The 15,805-nt window shown below is 37.4% G+C and overlaps 1 protein-coding gene across 3 annotated transcripts in view; it reads right to left on the bottom strand.

The window, feature by feature from the left end:
* The window catches only part of ERO1B (endoplasmic reticulum oxidoreductase 1 beta), a 68,416-nt gene that overhangs the window by 13,774 nt on the left and 38,837 nt on the right, over positions 1-15,805 (bottom strand). For 2 of the 3 annotated variants that reach the window (XM_079899816.1, XM_079899818.1), the window contains exons 9-13: positions 9,299-9,310; positions 6,789-6,815; positions 3,131-3,223; positions 2,773-3,019; positions 1,666-1,735 (exon numbers count right to left, since the gene is read on the bottom strand). In XM_079899816.1, the coding sequence (XP_079755942.1) occupies positions 1,666-1,735; positions 2,773-3,019; positions 3,131-3,223; positions 6,789-6,815; positions 9,299-9,310 (449 nt within the window). The remainder of the gene's footprint in view (positions 1-1,665; positions 1,736-2,772; positions 3,020-3,130; positions 3,224-6,788; positions 6,816-9,298; positions 9,311-15,805) is intronic. The other variant, XM_079899817.1, reaches the window with a different exon arrangement.

Below are 15,805 nucleotides of genomic sequence, written 5' to 3'. Positions count from 1 at the left end.
CCCCACATTTGCTAATGCAGCTTCTCCAGGGACGCTTGCTTACTGGATCCTTGACTTTTGCTGTATTAGTTTCCCACACAGTTAAGATGCCTGTGAGCATCTGTGCATGGGTTTCTGTGACTCTAAGGTCAGTCTCACCTTCTCTGAGGACAAAACTAGCTAAGAGGAAGTTTCCTCATCTTTTTCACAGGGCAAACATAGAAAATAAAAATCATTTTATTGCACCGAGGTAAACATTTTATTGCAAAGAGCTGGAGTGAGTCACCCAAAAACTTAAAGCGTTTGGAGGAATCAATACCTTGGCCAAAAGAAACACAACATAAATAGAACACAAAAACTCCTTTGCTCTCCATTCCCATGTAATTCATGTTCTTTGGAGCAGATGGAAAAATGGACTTATATTCTCCTTTCTACACCTTTGAAAAACGGGAAACCAAATTTCCAGCATTTTATAACTTGAAAGCTAGCTGTGAAACCTTACTCTGCTCTCAGTCTTACCTTCCTCATCTATAAAAAGATACGTAATTATAGTTGTCTTGATCAGAAGTATAATATTTGTATAAACACTAAGAAAATAGGAAGCATTACAAAAATGAATTAGCATTATGTTAAATACTGTAATACTAATATACCTCTAAAACAACCATAAACAAAACGACCTTCCAAAACTAAAACATAGTTGTGGCTAAATTACTTCATTTCAGAAATACCAAGGAACTCTTACTAATGTATTCATTCTTGTAGCATACCCACATCTAAAACATCTCGGGGCCAAATGTGTTTCAGAATTCAGAATTTTTGAGATTTTAGAAATGTAGTACACACACTATATATTATGTAACACCCCACCAGAGTGTATGGCAACACCCTGTAATCAAATACATGACTGTTTTTGCAACAAAATGTAAGAACATTCATACAAAGCAGAATTTTTTAAAAAACATTACAAATATCCTTACACCAGTTCAGGTTAGGTTTTGCTAACAAATTAATTTGTACCAAACATAAGAAAAATGTTCAAGTTTTTGGATTTCAGAATCGCATATAAAAAATTGTGGAGCTGTGGTAGAAGACTATTTGCCAGTCAATTTCGAATACTTTTATGAACACTGTAAGGGTACAATGTATTCCTTAATTACTGTAAGCAAATGAAAACCAAGTGCTTGTAACATCAAGTTGCATAATGTTCCTAAAATATAGTCTCCTTCTGACATCACAGGTCAACAGGTAATTTTTGCCTTATATGTTAGTCCGTTAGGACAAAAACATAATAGTTTCAAAACTGTAACATTTTGTAAAGTAAACATTAGAAAATATACTATTTACTGCCTTCAAAGTGGCTAATAGTGCATGATTTTTTTTAAGACACATCAAAACAGCAATAAGTAAATGAAAGAAAATAAAGTAAGAAAACTTTCAAAATAATGCCTTTTGAAAAGACATTTACAAAGGTGTCATTAGTCAGAGGTATGACTGAGGATTCACTAAGCAGTTGGGCAAACTAGAAAGGAGAAAGGAATTGAGAAAGAGCTTTTTGTATCATTTATAGTAAAATCCAATCAGACCAACAAGATGGTGAACTGGGAAAGAAAGTTTAGATGAACAGGATTAAAACACAACCAGTAAACTGTTCCCCACCCGGTCCCCCAGTCAAGAACTTTTTACCTTTAACGATTTGGCCCCCTTTTTGTCACCTGCAAACATGGATTTCTCGTCAAAGTGCATGGGAAAGGACCTAATGAAATGAAAATATTATAAGCTACAGATGAAAAATTCAAGCTCTGGTAGAATTTTCTATCTCTACAAATATTTAAAATTCAGAATTTACGCATGTGTAAGGTTTGGTAATGTGGGAAGGTAGCAAAGAGTTTAAACTATTCAATCAAAGAGTAAAGCAAGATAAAGAGGGCTTTGTAATTTATGAGAGTGTAATGTTTTGAAGAAATTACGTGACAAAAATAACCTAAAAAACTAACTAAAAACAATCTGTGAAAAAATGTACAAAACTCTTAACATTTTAAAATATTTTAAAAAATTTAATGCATAATTTACCTTAGACATTTCTTAACCCAACTCTCCTCTGTGCTCATTTTTAACAATCAGTAAAGTGCAGTTTTATACACCCAGGATTTTTTTTAAAGGTTATATTGTAGAAAGTAAGGCTAATGTCCTCTTAGGTAATCTAACCTTATGCTAGCACCTATTACCATCTGAATTTAAGTAGCAACTGGAAGAATACAATATTGGTAGAAAGAACATTAAAGTAGCATTAAATTTTGGTACTACATAAAATTTAAAGTTATATTTAAAAATACAGCCTAGAGGCTTCCCTGGCGGCGCAGTGGTTGAGAGTCTGCCTGCCGATGCAGGGGACGCGGGTTCGTGCCCCGGTCCGGGAAGATCCCACATGCCGCGGAGTGGCTGGGCCCGTGAGCCATGGCCGCCGAGCCTGCGCGTCCAGAGCCTGTGCTCCGCAACAGGAGAGGCCACAACAGTGAGAGGCCCACGTACCACAAAAAAAAAAAAAAAAAAAAATACAGCCTATTCTCAAGTGTGAAAGTTTATGCAACAAAGCTTTATAGATGCTTTTCAGTCAACATTTTCAGAAATATTTTTAAAATGCTGCCATTCTATGGAACACTTTCCTTCTCAGTTCTAATTCTCCCTTTTCCTAACTTTCAGGAGTCAGTTTTTGTTTTATCAATATTTCAAGAACTACCTCACTCAACTACAGAGTGGAGAATTTCAGATCACTGACAATTCAATTCTTACTTTGTATCTTGAAAGATATTCAGTAGAAGGGTTTTTGTGTCAGCATCCTCTTTTACATTTCCAGTGTAAAGATCGACAATTGAGCGCTCAAAGTAAGGGGCCACCTTTGATAAAGCTCGAAGCTCAATTAAATATAAAAAGTACAGATTCTTTAGCCTTCTTGGGCCTTCTCCCTTGGTTTCCACAGGGTCGAAGCGGCGTTTAAATTCTTTCATATTGGGTCCCCAGGTAGGTTTACCCCAGGTTTCTAAAGAGAAAGGGAAATATATTATACACTCTTAATAAACAGGATTTTTGCTCTATAGAGAATATGTATTTTCCCCAACAATTTTTATACTAATAGAAAAAATCTGATTACCTTCCAAAAGATAATTTGCGCATAGATGTAAATTGATACTAGCATGAAGTCCCGATATAAGCTTATAGAAGACTCTTTTCTCCAAACACAAACCTATTCAGAAAAATATTGAAAAAGAAATCACATCCATTTAGATAACAAAAATACTGAATCAACAGGATTAGGTACATGGGCTTATTTTTAAAGTTAACATTCGAGGACATTAAAAACAAATCAAGGACTAATATAAAATAATTAGATTGAGACACTATCACTAGAAGATAAAATAAGATTCTGACTTCAGAATGGAGTTAACTGAGTATGATAACTTAGTGCAGAATAAGATACAAATGTCTGGGCTACTGGAGGTCCAAACACTATAGATGCACTTGGAAAAGTCCTCATGTTACCCAGAAGGCAACAGCACAGATTTTTTGTGGTTTAGGCTAAACTAAAGCACATATAAAGTCACTGCTTTGGCGTAACAATAGCTGTTTCTCCTTTTCCCTTCCCTATAGATGTTCTTTATTTGAACCTACTTGTTAGTGGAGGAAGAAGAGACTGAATTCTGTTTCTCTCCTTCCTCCAGATTCTTTAGTGGTTCTTATTAATCCTTTGCCCTGGAATTCTCTAATTCTACTTAACTGTATGTTCCACAGGTAAGGAGCAAAAACTTGGAAAACAGACATCCAGGAGTTTCAGCCAATTAAAAAAAAAAAACGTGTGCTGATTATTTACTATGTGAGTAAAACCATATCAAGATGGAGTGCAGTAATGTGATGGAAATTTATTTTATGTAGCCTTCTTAAGCCACAGAGGCTTTTGCTCAAAACAGAGGTCAAGATAATTTCGCCATCCTATCCAACCCCCGCCTCCATTTAAAAATATTTTCTATTATAAGAGTAATACACATTGTGAATGAACTTAATGCTATTAAATAAATTCTGAAGTGCTTAAGGTAAATTTTATACTGTATACATTTTACCACAATGAAAAAAGAGAAACATTTTTAGGAAATTTTCTTTATAGAAAAATTTAAAAATAGATAAAAATGCAAAAAGTTTTAAGAATCCACACTAGACGCAGAACAATTAGTTTTTCCCCTTTCCTACCACCCAACAGAGTTTGGTTTTGTCTTTTTTGCTTTTTGGTTTCTTTACTCTCCCTATGGGGAAAAATGGGCTTCAACAGTGGAAACTAAGAAACAATCTCATTTATATGCTGAAGGATTTTTTAAGAGTATGTATGTGGCTTACTTTGCATCCTTTCAGGATCTTTTAGATCTTCAACTTACTTTCCATTTATGTTCTACCATAGATGGCTCTGAAGCAAGTAGCTTCTAATAGGAAAAAATAATTATTTTGAGATCTCATTCCCTAATCCAAAATTCTTCCTAGAACATTCTCATCACCACGGATAGAGACCAAAAGGTAGAAATTCAGTTCTATTTTGTGGCTTCTTCATAAAAGTATATGGCCAAATTTGAATGCTTATGGTAACAAGGGATATAAACAATATGAATAACTTTGATAAAACATTAGGTATTAACTTCTCTAGTAAAACTTTTAATCAAATCTGTTATCAAGTACGAAAATGATCAGATTTGAAGTTCACTTCCTCTTCCTTCCAACCTACTTCTCTAAGCAGTAAAATATCTAAAGACAAGAGAAGGGAAAACAGGCAAAGCAAAGCTCATGAAAATTCATATGCCTAAAAATGAGAACATGAAAACCAGGAGGGAATTCTAATTTGCAAAGCCCACAAAGCCCCTTACCTAAAAGGGGATGGGTGGTAAGAGGGAAGGAAGGAGTAGACCTGTACGTCTGTAAACTGTGAAAATTAGGTAACTTCAAGCAAAATCTTAATAATAAAAGATGAGCCAAGTGAATGCACCAAGAAGACACACAACACTCTTAGCAGAAAGTGCTGGAGAGGTGCTCCCCGCCTGCGGTCTGCTGCCAGCCCTAATGCCTGGCAAATCCAACTATTCAATTTAGAAAGTGGTTCTCCTCTTCCTCTTCTGGATTTAATTTCATTCAAATTCATTTTCATCAACTGAATTACAGGACACCAATATATAACTTTTTCTCTCACAAAAGGGCTAGATATATTGTTAACACTATTATTTGGCATTTGTACACTGTTTAGTGATTTTCGAAGCAGTTTTCACAGGCATCATCTACACTCACAGTGTAGGTAAGCTGGATGGCTGGTGCCACTCTCGTGCCCCAGATCAGGAAACTGAATCTCAGAAAAGTTGCCTACAAATAGGAGTTCTCGCTGGACTGTGTATCAATATTCAGAGACTCCCATCAATAGGATACTAGGAGAGTGGTTGATATAGTATACCCTAGAATCCGATACTGCCCATAAATTTCATTCTCATCCTCCATTATCAATATGGAGTCTCTGACCACCTCTTTTAACCTAAATACTGCTTTCCACAATTTGTGCTCTTAAAATAAAGTTAATTAAACAAAGATAACCATCTCTTCCCACATTGGCCATGTATCAATATAATTCCTAGCAGTATCTGCACATCAAAAATAGTTCATTGGGCTTCCCTGGTGGCGCAGTAGATAGGAATCTGCCTGCCAGTGCGGGGGACACAGGTTCGATCCCTGGTCCAGGAAGAGCCCACATGTCACAGAACAACTAAGCCCGGGTGCCACAACTACTGAGCCTGAGCTCTAGAGCCCGCGAGCCACAACTACTGAGCCCACGTGCCACAACTACCTGAAGCCCGCGTGCCTAGAGCCCGTGCTCCACAAGAGAAGCCACCACCATGAGAAGCCCGTGCTCCGCAACTAGAGAAAGCCCGTGTACAGCAACGAAGGCCCAACACAGCCAAAAAAAAAAAAAAAAAAAAAGCTCATTAAAACACAAAGAGAAATCATGTTCATAAGTTAACACGACTGATTAACAAAGACAAAATGGAATTAAGTGCTTAGTTTAACTCAGTAGAGTTCCTATAAGGTTATGGCTATGAAACATCCATTTTCCAGTGTCATTCAACTTGCTTATCTTTCATTAATATATTTGAACTTTTGGTTTCATAAATTAATGGCAATTTGGTAAATTTTTTAAAAGCAGCATATATCCAGTTATTAACCAAAGTTGTTAAAATCCTAGAATGTTTCAGCTTTCCATTAATAACGTTTATAATTTCAACACTAGAAAATATAAGAATGCGAAGGTATATGATATATTGGGATCTATATTACTTTATCCTTTAGTTAGACAAGTTTAGACTATATGTGTAAACATGTTTAAAACCTTCTGAATTCAAATTCATCTTCCCTTAATTTCATATATAAAAAAAAGTACTTCCTTCCAAAAAGAATGCCTCTACTTAAAAAAACAGACTTGCATAGTGGTTACTGGAAAAGTAGTTTGGATGAGTATTACATACAGAATGGAAATAAGACTGGGACCCAGTTCTGGAACCCTGATGACCGCATCTGCCCTGTATATTTCCATAACACTGGTTTTTAGCTGACCAATATCCTCAAAATTTTCAAATAATTTTATCCTAAACTATAATAACCTAAAACATGTTATTTTCTTTCAAACATTGTCAAGATTTAATGAATCCTAAAACTTACAAATATATATTAAATAAATCAATTCATTTTTTTGCAAGATGCCAATAAATTTAAAATGCAGACATTAAATTTACCTTCTAGCCACGTGTAGAACGATTCTCCTAAAAAACAAAACAAAAACAATCAAAATTATACACACACACAGAATTGGGTTAAAATGTTTAAATGGTCATTCATAAATAAGAATAAATTAAGTCTATAAAACATTTCTCATGACAGATTAAGGAATATGTCCACTGCTCATGTGTAATGGAAAAACAGGCATATGGTTCTAGAAGATAAAGTCCAAAAGTTACTGAAGTAGTTTTGGGAAAAAGTTCTTATAAATGACATTTTGACTTGTAAAATTTTTGAGAAAACTTCCAGTCAAAATATTATGTAAACCTTATTCACTTGAAGGCTTAAATATCCATAAGTATGAGGAGAAACAATCTTAAATTTGCTTTTGATAACCATAGCATTATTCAAAACTTCCAGAAAAAAGTGAATATGAAAATCAAATTATTAATTCCATTTTTCCTGAGCAATAAACCTAAGTATATTTCCTCAATTATCTAAAACTACTAAGTTTTAAGAGATAATAAAAAAGTTCCCTAAATTTTCAAAATAATTCTTGAGAAAAGTTAACGACCAGAATATGAAGAGGCCTTCCTTGTGTACTATGCTAAAAGAACTATTTCTAGCCCAATATTGTTCTGAGTGAAAAGAAAAATGGCAGTCAATAAAGATAAAAAAACAGTTAATATACTTCCTATACTCATCCTTATTTTTTTTTTTTAACATCTTTATTGGGGTACAATTGCTCCACAATGGTGTGTTAGTTTCCGCCTTATAACAAAGTGAATCAGCTATACATATACACACGTTCCCATATCTCTTCCCTCTTGCGTCTCCCTCCCTCCCACCCTCCCTATCCCACCCCTCCAGGCTGTCACAAAGCACCGAGCCAATATCCCTGTGCCATGTGGCTGCTTCCCACTAGCTATCTACCTTACTACGTTTGTTAGTGTGTATATGTCCATGACTCTCTCTTGCCCCATCACAGCTCACCCTTCCCCCTCCCCATAACCTCAAGTTCGTTCTCTAGGAGGTCTGCGTCTTTATTCCTGCCTTACCCCTAGGTTCTTCATGACATTTTTTTTTTTCTTAAATTCCATATATATGTGTTAGCATACGGTATTTGTCTTTTTCTTTCTGACTTACTTCACTCTGTATGACAGACTCTAGGTCTATCCACCTCATTACAAATAGCTCAATTTCGTTTCTTTTTATGGCTGAGTAATACTCCATTGTATATATGTGCCACATCTTCTTTATCCATTCATCCGCAGATGGGCACTTAGGTTGTTTCCATCTCCGGGCCTCATCCTTATTTTAATTGCGAAAAGCAAAGCATGATGATAAAAACTCAACACATAGGTGAGTTGAGCAAGGAGTCCAGGGGATAAATTAGATGGTGGGGAATTACTTTGCCTCCTGAGAGTCTTCATCCTTAGCAAGACAACACAAACATCTTCCTAGAGAATCATTCATTCAACATACTCTTACTTAGATGATACTCTTACACAAAACATCATTCATTATCTCACTTGTTTACTCAAAAAGCCCCAGCTGCTAACAGGAAAAGTCTAGCTCCTAAGGTCCTCAATAATCTGGCCTCTACTCATCTTTCTAATTTTAAAGTACCCCATATATGAAGTCTTTCCTACTCTCCCCAAACATGCCTTGTTTTTCCTTTCTCAACCCCTTGGTCCATGCTGTCATCCAAGTAGCACACACTATCCAATTCTTCAGGCTTTAAACCAGTCCATCATTCAAGTCCATCTCAAATGCCACCTCCTCCAGTAAATTGTCCCAGTGAGGCAGGATCTGTTCTACCTCCGAAGAGCTATACCACCTACTGTTGCACTATGTATGTAATACTTCTTTATTATCACGTATGTACAGTGCTGATCATTCCCACTATACATATTTTTAGCTCCTAGAGGGAAGGCATGTTTTATACATCTTTCTATCCTTTACAATGCCCATCACAGTGCTCTTGACACATAGGGTAACTTTATTTTTTTAAATAAATAAATTTATTTATTTATTTATGACTGTGTTGGGTCTTTGTTGCTGCGTGCGGGCTTTCCCTAGTTGCGGCAAGCGGGGGCTACTCTTTGTTGCAGTGCATGGGCTTCTCATTGCGGTGCCTGCTCTTGTTGCGGAGCACGGGCTCCAGGCACGCAGGCTTCAGTAGTTGTGCCTCGTGGGCTCTAGAGCACAGGCTCAATAGTTGTGGCGCACAGGCTTAGTTGCTCCGCGGCACGTGGGATCTTCATGGATCAGAGATCGAACCCATGTCCCCTGCACTGGCAGGCAGGTTCTTAACCACTGTACCACCAGGAAAGTCCCTAACATAGGGTAACTTTAAATTATAAAAAACATTCTTATTTTTTTGGTCACCATTGATTGGTAGCTATTTTCTGAAAAAAAGTAGGATACTTTCTTTTGAATTAAAAACAGGAAAAAATCAAATTTTGATCATTAAAGGCATTTCTTCTACATTTGAAGCAAACATAAAATGAGACTTTTAACTTACCATCATCTTCTCCTGAAAGAGAAAATAATAGACAAGATTTTAGAAAATGTCTTACACAGTTCAGATTCCAATCCTATTTATTTATGGGATTAAAACTTACTATGTGTTAAACTATTAATTATACCATGAACCTTGCTCAGTGTGTAGTTACCCTGTAAATAAGACTTCTTAATAAGAATATAGGCCAAAGAGTACAAGATTTTCACGTATGTTTTATGCAATAAATAGTAACAGAGAGTAACTAAACAATCATAAAGACCACCAGTTTCAATAATTAACAAATATACAGTCACTCCTTTAATCATTATGCACACAACTCTCTGAACATGTGTTTCCAGACTGGAGTACTTTTCTTTTTTAAGTTACTGCTCCTCGGCACATATTCACCTTAACAAAAGCACTTCCCAAACTCTAGTCAGTGAAAGCATCCCTGCAGGGGTTACGGGGCTGCCTAGATGTGGGGGAGAGGCCAGAAGGCTGGGCTTTCAGGCTCCACAGCAGCCCTGTCTTGATTAGCTTTACATGTGGAATTCTGACAGAAAATTTCATTTTTGGAAAAAAGCTGTTGGAAAGCTAGCTGTGGAAGCCAGGAATAGTGTGGAAGAAACACAGTTAAGAATATTAACCACCAAACCAGATCTACAACAAATGCTAAAGGCACTTCTGTAAGTGGGAAACACAGAGAAGAAAAGGACCTACAAAAACAAACCCAAAACAATTAAGAAAATGGTATTAGGAATATACATATCGATAATTACATTAAACGTGAATGGATTAAATGCTCCAACCAAATGACACAGGCTTGCTGAATGGATACAAAAACAAGACCCATATACATGCTGTCTACAAGGGACCCACTTCAGACCTAGGGACACATTCAGACTAAAAGTGAGGGGATACAAAAAGATATTCTATGCAAATAAGAACTAAAAGAAAGCTGGAGTAGCAATACTCAGATAAAACAGACTTTAAAATAAAGAATGTTACAAGAGACAAGGAAGGACACTACATAATGTAGTGTCAATCCAAGAAGAAGATATAACAATTGTAAATATTTATGCACCCAACATCGGAGCACCTCAATACATAAGGCAACTGCTAACAGCTATAAAAGAGGAAATCGACAGTAACACAATAATAGTGGGGGACTTTAACACCTCACTTACACCAACGGACAGATCTTCCAAACAGAAAATTAATAAGGAAACACAAGCTTTAAATGACACAATAGACCAGATAGATTTAATTGATATTTATAGGACATTCCATCCAAAAAGAGCAGATTACACTTTCTTCCAAGTGCGCACAGAACATTCTCCAAGATAGATCACATCTTGGGTCACAAATCAAGTCTCAGTAAATTTAAGAAAACTGAAATCATATCAAGCGTCTTTTCTGACCACAAAGCTATGAGATTAGAAATGAATTACAGGGAAAAAAAACACAATCAAATGGAGGCTAAACAATATGTTACTAAATAACCAAGAGATCACTGAAGAAATCAAAGAGGAGATCAAAATATACCTAGAGACAAACGACAATGAAAACACGATGATCTAAAACCTATGGGATGCAGCAAAAGCAGTTCTAAGAGGGAAGTTTATAGCTATACAAACCTACCTCAAGAAACAAGAAAAATCTCCAATAAACAATCTAACCTTACACCTAAAGGAACTAGAGAAAAACGAACAAACAAAACCCTAAGTTAACAGAAGGAAAAAAAATCATAAAGATCAGAGCAGAAATCAATGAAATCGAAACAAAGAAAACAATAGCAAAGATCAATAAAACTAAAAGCTGGTTCTTTGAGAAGATAAACAAAATTAATAAACCATTAGCCAGACTCATCAAGAAAAAGAGGGAGAGGACTCAAATCAATAAAATTAGAAATGAAAAAGGAGAAGTTACAACAGACACTGCCGAAATACAAAGCATCCTAAGAGACTACTACAAGCAACTCTATGCCAATAATATGGACAACCTGGAAGAAATGGACAAATTGTTAGAAAGGTATAACCTTCCAAGATGGAATCAGAAAGAAATAGAAAGTATGAACAGACCAATCACAAGTAATAAAATTGAAACTGTGATTAAAAATCTTCCAAGAAACAAAAATCCAGGAGCATATGGCTTCACAGGTGAATTCTATCAAAAATTTAGAGAAAAGCTAACACCCATCCTTCTCGATCTCTTCCAAAAAATTGCAGAGGAAGGAACACTCCCAAACTCATTCTATGAGGCCACCATCACCCTGACACCAAAATCAAACAAAGATACTACAAAAAAAGAAAACTACAGATCAATATCACTGATGTATACAGATGCAAAAATCCTCAACAAAAATAACAGAATCCAACAATACATTAAAAGGATAAAACACCATGATCAAGTGGGATTTATCCCAGGGATGCAAGGATTCTTCAATATATGCAAATCAATCAGTGTGATACACCATAACAACACACTGAAGAGTAAAAACCATATGATCATCTCAACAATGCAGAAAAAGCTTCTGACAAAATTCAACACCCTTTTACGATAAAAACTCTCCAGAAAGTGAGCACAGAGGGAACCGACCTCAACATAATAAAGGCCATATATGACAAACCCACAGCAAACATCATTTCCAACAGTGAAAACCTGAAAGCATTTCCTCTAAGATCAGGAACAAGACAAGGCTGCCCACTCTCACCACTATTATTCAACATAGTTTTGGAAGTCCTAGCCACAGCATCAGAGAAGCAAAAGAAATAAAAGGAATACAAATTGGAAAAGAAGAAGTAAAACTGTCACTGTTTGCAGACGACATGATACTACATACAGAGAATCCTAAAGATGCCACCAGAAAACTACTAGAGCTAATCAATGAATTTGGTAAAGTTGCAGGATAGAAAATTAATGCACAGAAATCTCTTGCATTCCTATATGCTAACGATGAAAAATCTGAAAGAGAAATTAAGGAAACACTCCCATTTACCACTGCAACAAAAAGAATAAAATACCTAGGAATAAATCTACCTAGGGAGACAAAAGACTTGTATGCAGAAAACTATAAGACACTGATGAAAGAAATTAAAGATAATACCAACAGATGGAGAGATCTACCATATTCTTGGACTGGAAGAATCAATATTGTGAAAATGACTATACCACCCAAAGCAATCTACAGCTTCAATGCAATCCCTATCAAATTACCAATGGCATTTTTATAGAACTAGAACAAAAAATCTTAAAATTTGTATGGAGACACAAAAGACCCCGAATAGCCAAACCAGTCTTGAGGGAAAAAAGTGGAGCTGGAGGAATCAGACTCCCTGACTTCAGACTATACTACAAAGCTACAGTAATCGAGACAATATGGTACTGGCACAAAAACAGAAATATAGATCAATGGAACAGGATAGAAAGCCCAGAGATAAACCCATGCACCTACGGTCAACTAATCTATGACAAAGGAAGCAAGGATATACAATGGAGAAAAGACAGTCTCTTCAATAAGTGGTGCTGGGAAAACTGGACAGCTACATGTAAAAGAATGAAATTAGAACACTCTCTAACACCATACACAAAAATAAACTCAAAATGGATGAGAGACCTAAATGTAAGACCGGACACTATAAAACTCTTAAGAGGATAACATAGGAAGAACACTCTTTGATGTAAATCACAGCAAGATCTTTTTTGATTGCCTCCCAGAGTAATGGAAATAAACAAATGGGACCTAATGAAACTTAAAACCTTCTGCACTGCAAAGGAAACCATAAACAAGACGAAAAGACAACCCTCAGAATGGGAGAAAATATTTGCAAACAAATCAACGGACAAAGGATTAATCTCCAAAATATATAAACAGCTCATGCAGCTCAATATTAAAAAAAAACCCAATCCAAAAATGGGCAGAAGACCTAAATAGACATTTCTCCAAAGAAGATATACAGATGGCCAAGAAGCACATGAAAAGCTGCTCAACATCACTAATTATTAGAAAATGCAAATCAGAACTACAATGTGGTATCACCTCACACCAGTTAGAATGGACATCATCAGAAAATCTACAAACAACAAATGCTGGAGAGTGTGGAGAAAAGGGAACCCTCTTGCACTGTTGGTGGGAATGTAAATTGATACAGCCACTATGGAGAACAGTATGGAGGTTCCTTAAAAACCTAAAAATAGGGCTTCCCTGGTGGTGCAGTGGTTGAGAGTCCGCCTGCCGATGCAGGGGATATGGGTTCCTGCCCCGGTCCGGGAAGATCCCACATGCCACGGAGCAGCTGGGCCTGTGAGCCATGGCCGCTGAGCCTGAGCATCCGGAGCCTGTGCTCCGCAACGGGAGAGGCCACAACAGTGAGAGGCCCGCATACCACAAAAAACAAAAACAAAAACAAAAACCTAAAAATAGAATTACCATATTACCCAGCAATCTCACTACTAGGCCTAAACCCAGAGAAAACCATAATTCAAAAAGAGACATGCACCCCAATGTTCATTGCAGCACTATTTACAATAGCCAGGTCATGGAAGCAACCTAAATGCCCGTCGACAGACAAATGGATAAAGAAGATGTGGTACATATATACAATGGAATATTACTCAGCCATAAAAAGGAATGAAATTGGGTCATTTATAGAGACGTGGATGGATCCAGAGACTGTCATACAGAGTGAAGTAAGTCAGAAAGAAAAAAACAAGTATCGTATATTAACGCATATATGTGGAACCTAGAAAAATGGTACAGATGAACCAGTTTGCAGGGCAGAAAGTGAGACACAGATGTAGAGAACAAACGTATGGACACCAAGGGGGGAAAGCAGCAGCAGGTGGTGGTGGTGGTGTGATGAATTGGGAGATTGGGATTGACATGTATACACTGATGTGTATAAAATGGATGACTAATAAGAACCTGCTGTGTAAAAAAATAAAATTCAAAAATTCAAAAAAAATATTAAACAGCTGTTAATCGACAATTAGCAGTTTCAGTGGAGAAAGCATATAAACAGCATTAGTGAGAACTATTGCATTACTTCCTGGGGTACCCACTTTTCACCCAGGACCCACTCTCTCCCTTACCTAGTCTTTTGTCTCCCTCTTCTACACTTGTTTTTTCTCTGCTCCTCTTTCCTCTCTCTATCCTTTTCTCTATGCACTTTCCTTCCTCTCTTCATCTTTCCTACAGCCTCATGTCTCTAGTTTATCATAATATGGAAGTGAAGTATTTCTTAGGACTTGATGCTTTTATTAAATGAACAATTATATTTTCTGCTTTAAGAGTAAGTGATCCATATATATGGAATATAAAAAAAAAACAAAAACTGATCCTGTCCTAGGGGCAGGACAGGAATAAAGATGCAGACGTAGAGAATGGACTTGAGGCCACGGGGAGGGAGAAGGGTAAGCTGGGACGAAATGAGAGAGTAGCCTGGACATATATACACTGCCAAATGTAAAATAGCTAGCTAGTGGGAAGAGCAGCATAGCACAGGGAGATCAGCTCGGTGCTTTGTGACCACCTAAAGGGGTGGGATAGGGAGGGTGGGAGGGAGACGCAAGAGGGAGGGGATATGGGGAGATATGTATACAGATAGCTGATTCACTGTTATACAGCAGAAACTAACACAACACTGTAAAGCAATTATACTCCAATAAAGATGTTTAAAAAAAGGGCTTCCCTGGTGATACAGTGGTTAGGAATCTGCCTGCCAGTGCAGGGGACACGGGTTCAAGCCCTGGTCGGGAAGATCCCACATGCCGCGGAGCAACAAAGCCCGTACACCACAACTGGGCCTGCGCTCTAGAACCCGCGAGCCACAACTACTGAAGCCTGCACGCCTAGAGCCCGTGCTCCGCAACGAGAGGCCACCACAATGACAAGCCTGTGCATTGCAACGAACAGTAGCCCCCATTCGCCACAACTAGAGAAAGCCCGCGCACAGTAATGATGACCCAGCACAGCCAAAAAAAAAGATGTAAAAAAAAAAAAAAAAGAGAGGGCTTCCCTGGTGGCACAGTGGTTGAAGTCCGCCTGCCGATGCAGGGGACACGGGTTCGTGCCCCGGTCCGGGAAGATCCCACATGCCGCAGAGCGGCTGGGCCCATGAGCCATGGCCGCTGGGCCTGCGCATCCGGAGCCTGTGCTCCGCAATGGGAGATGCCACAACAGTGAGAGGCCCGCGTACCGCAAAAAAAATAAATAAATAAATAAAAGAGTAAGTGATCATAGAAAAGGTCTGAAAGGACACCTTCCAAACTCTGTACTACGGAAAAGAAAAAGTGTGTGGAGGTAGGGGTGGGGGAAGCGTTCCCTTTTTACTTTATGTAACTTTTGCATTGTTTCAATTTTTATAAAATCTTGTATAATAAAAACATTTAAGTTGAAAACGGAAAAGTTATGAGGTAAAAGTAGTAAAAAAGACAAAGGATAAGAAGCCATGCACACCTTCTTCACACTTCGATTATCTTGCCCAAGCAGTTTCAGGATGAATTTGGGAAAACTGCTGGCCATACTGT

Source organism: Stenella coeruleoalba (genome assembly GCF_951394435.1).
Source record: "Stenella coeruleoalba genome assembly, chromosome: 16".
In the NCBI taxonomy this organism is placed as follows: domain Eukaryota; kingdom Metazoa; phylum Chordata; class Mammalia; order Artiodactyla; family Delphinidae; genus Stenella; species Stenella coeruleoalba.
This window is presented reverse-complemented; position numbering and strand designations above follow the sequence as displayed.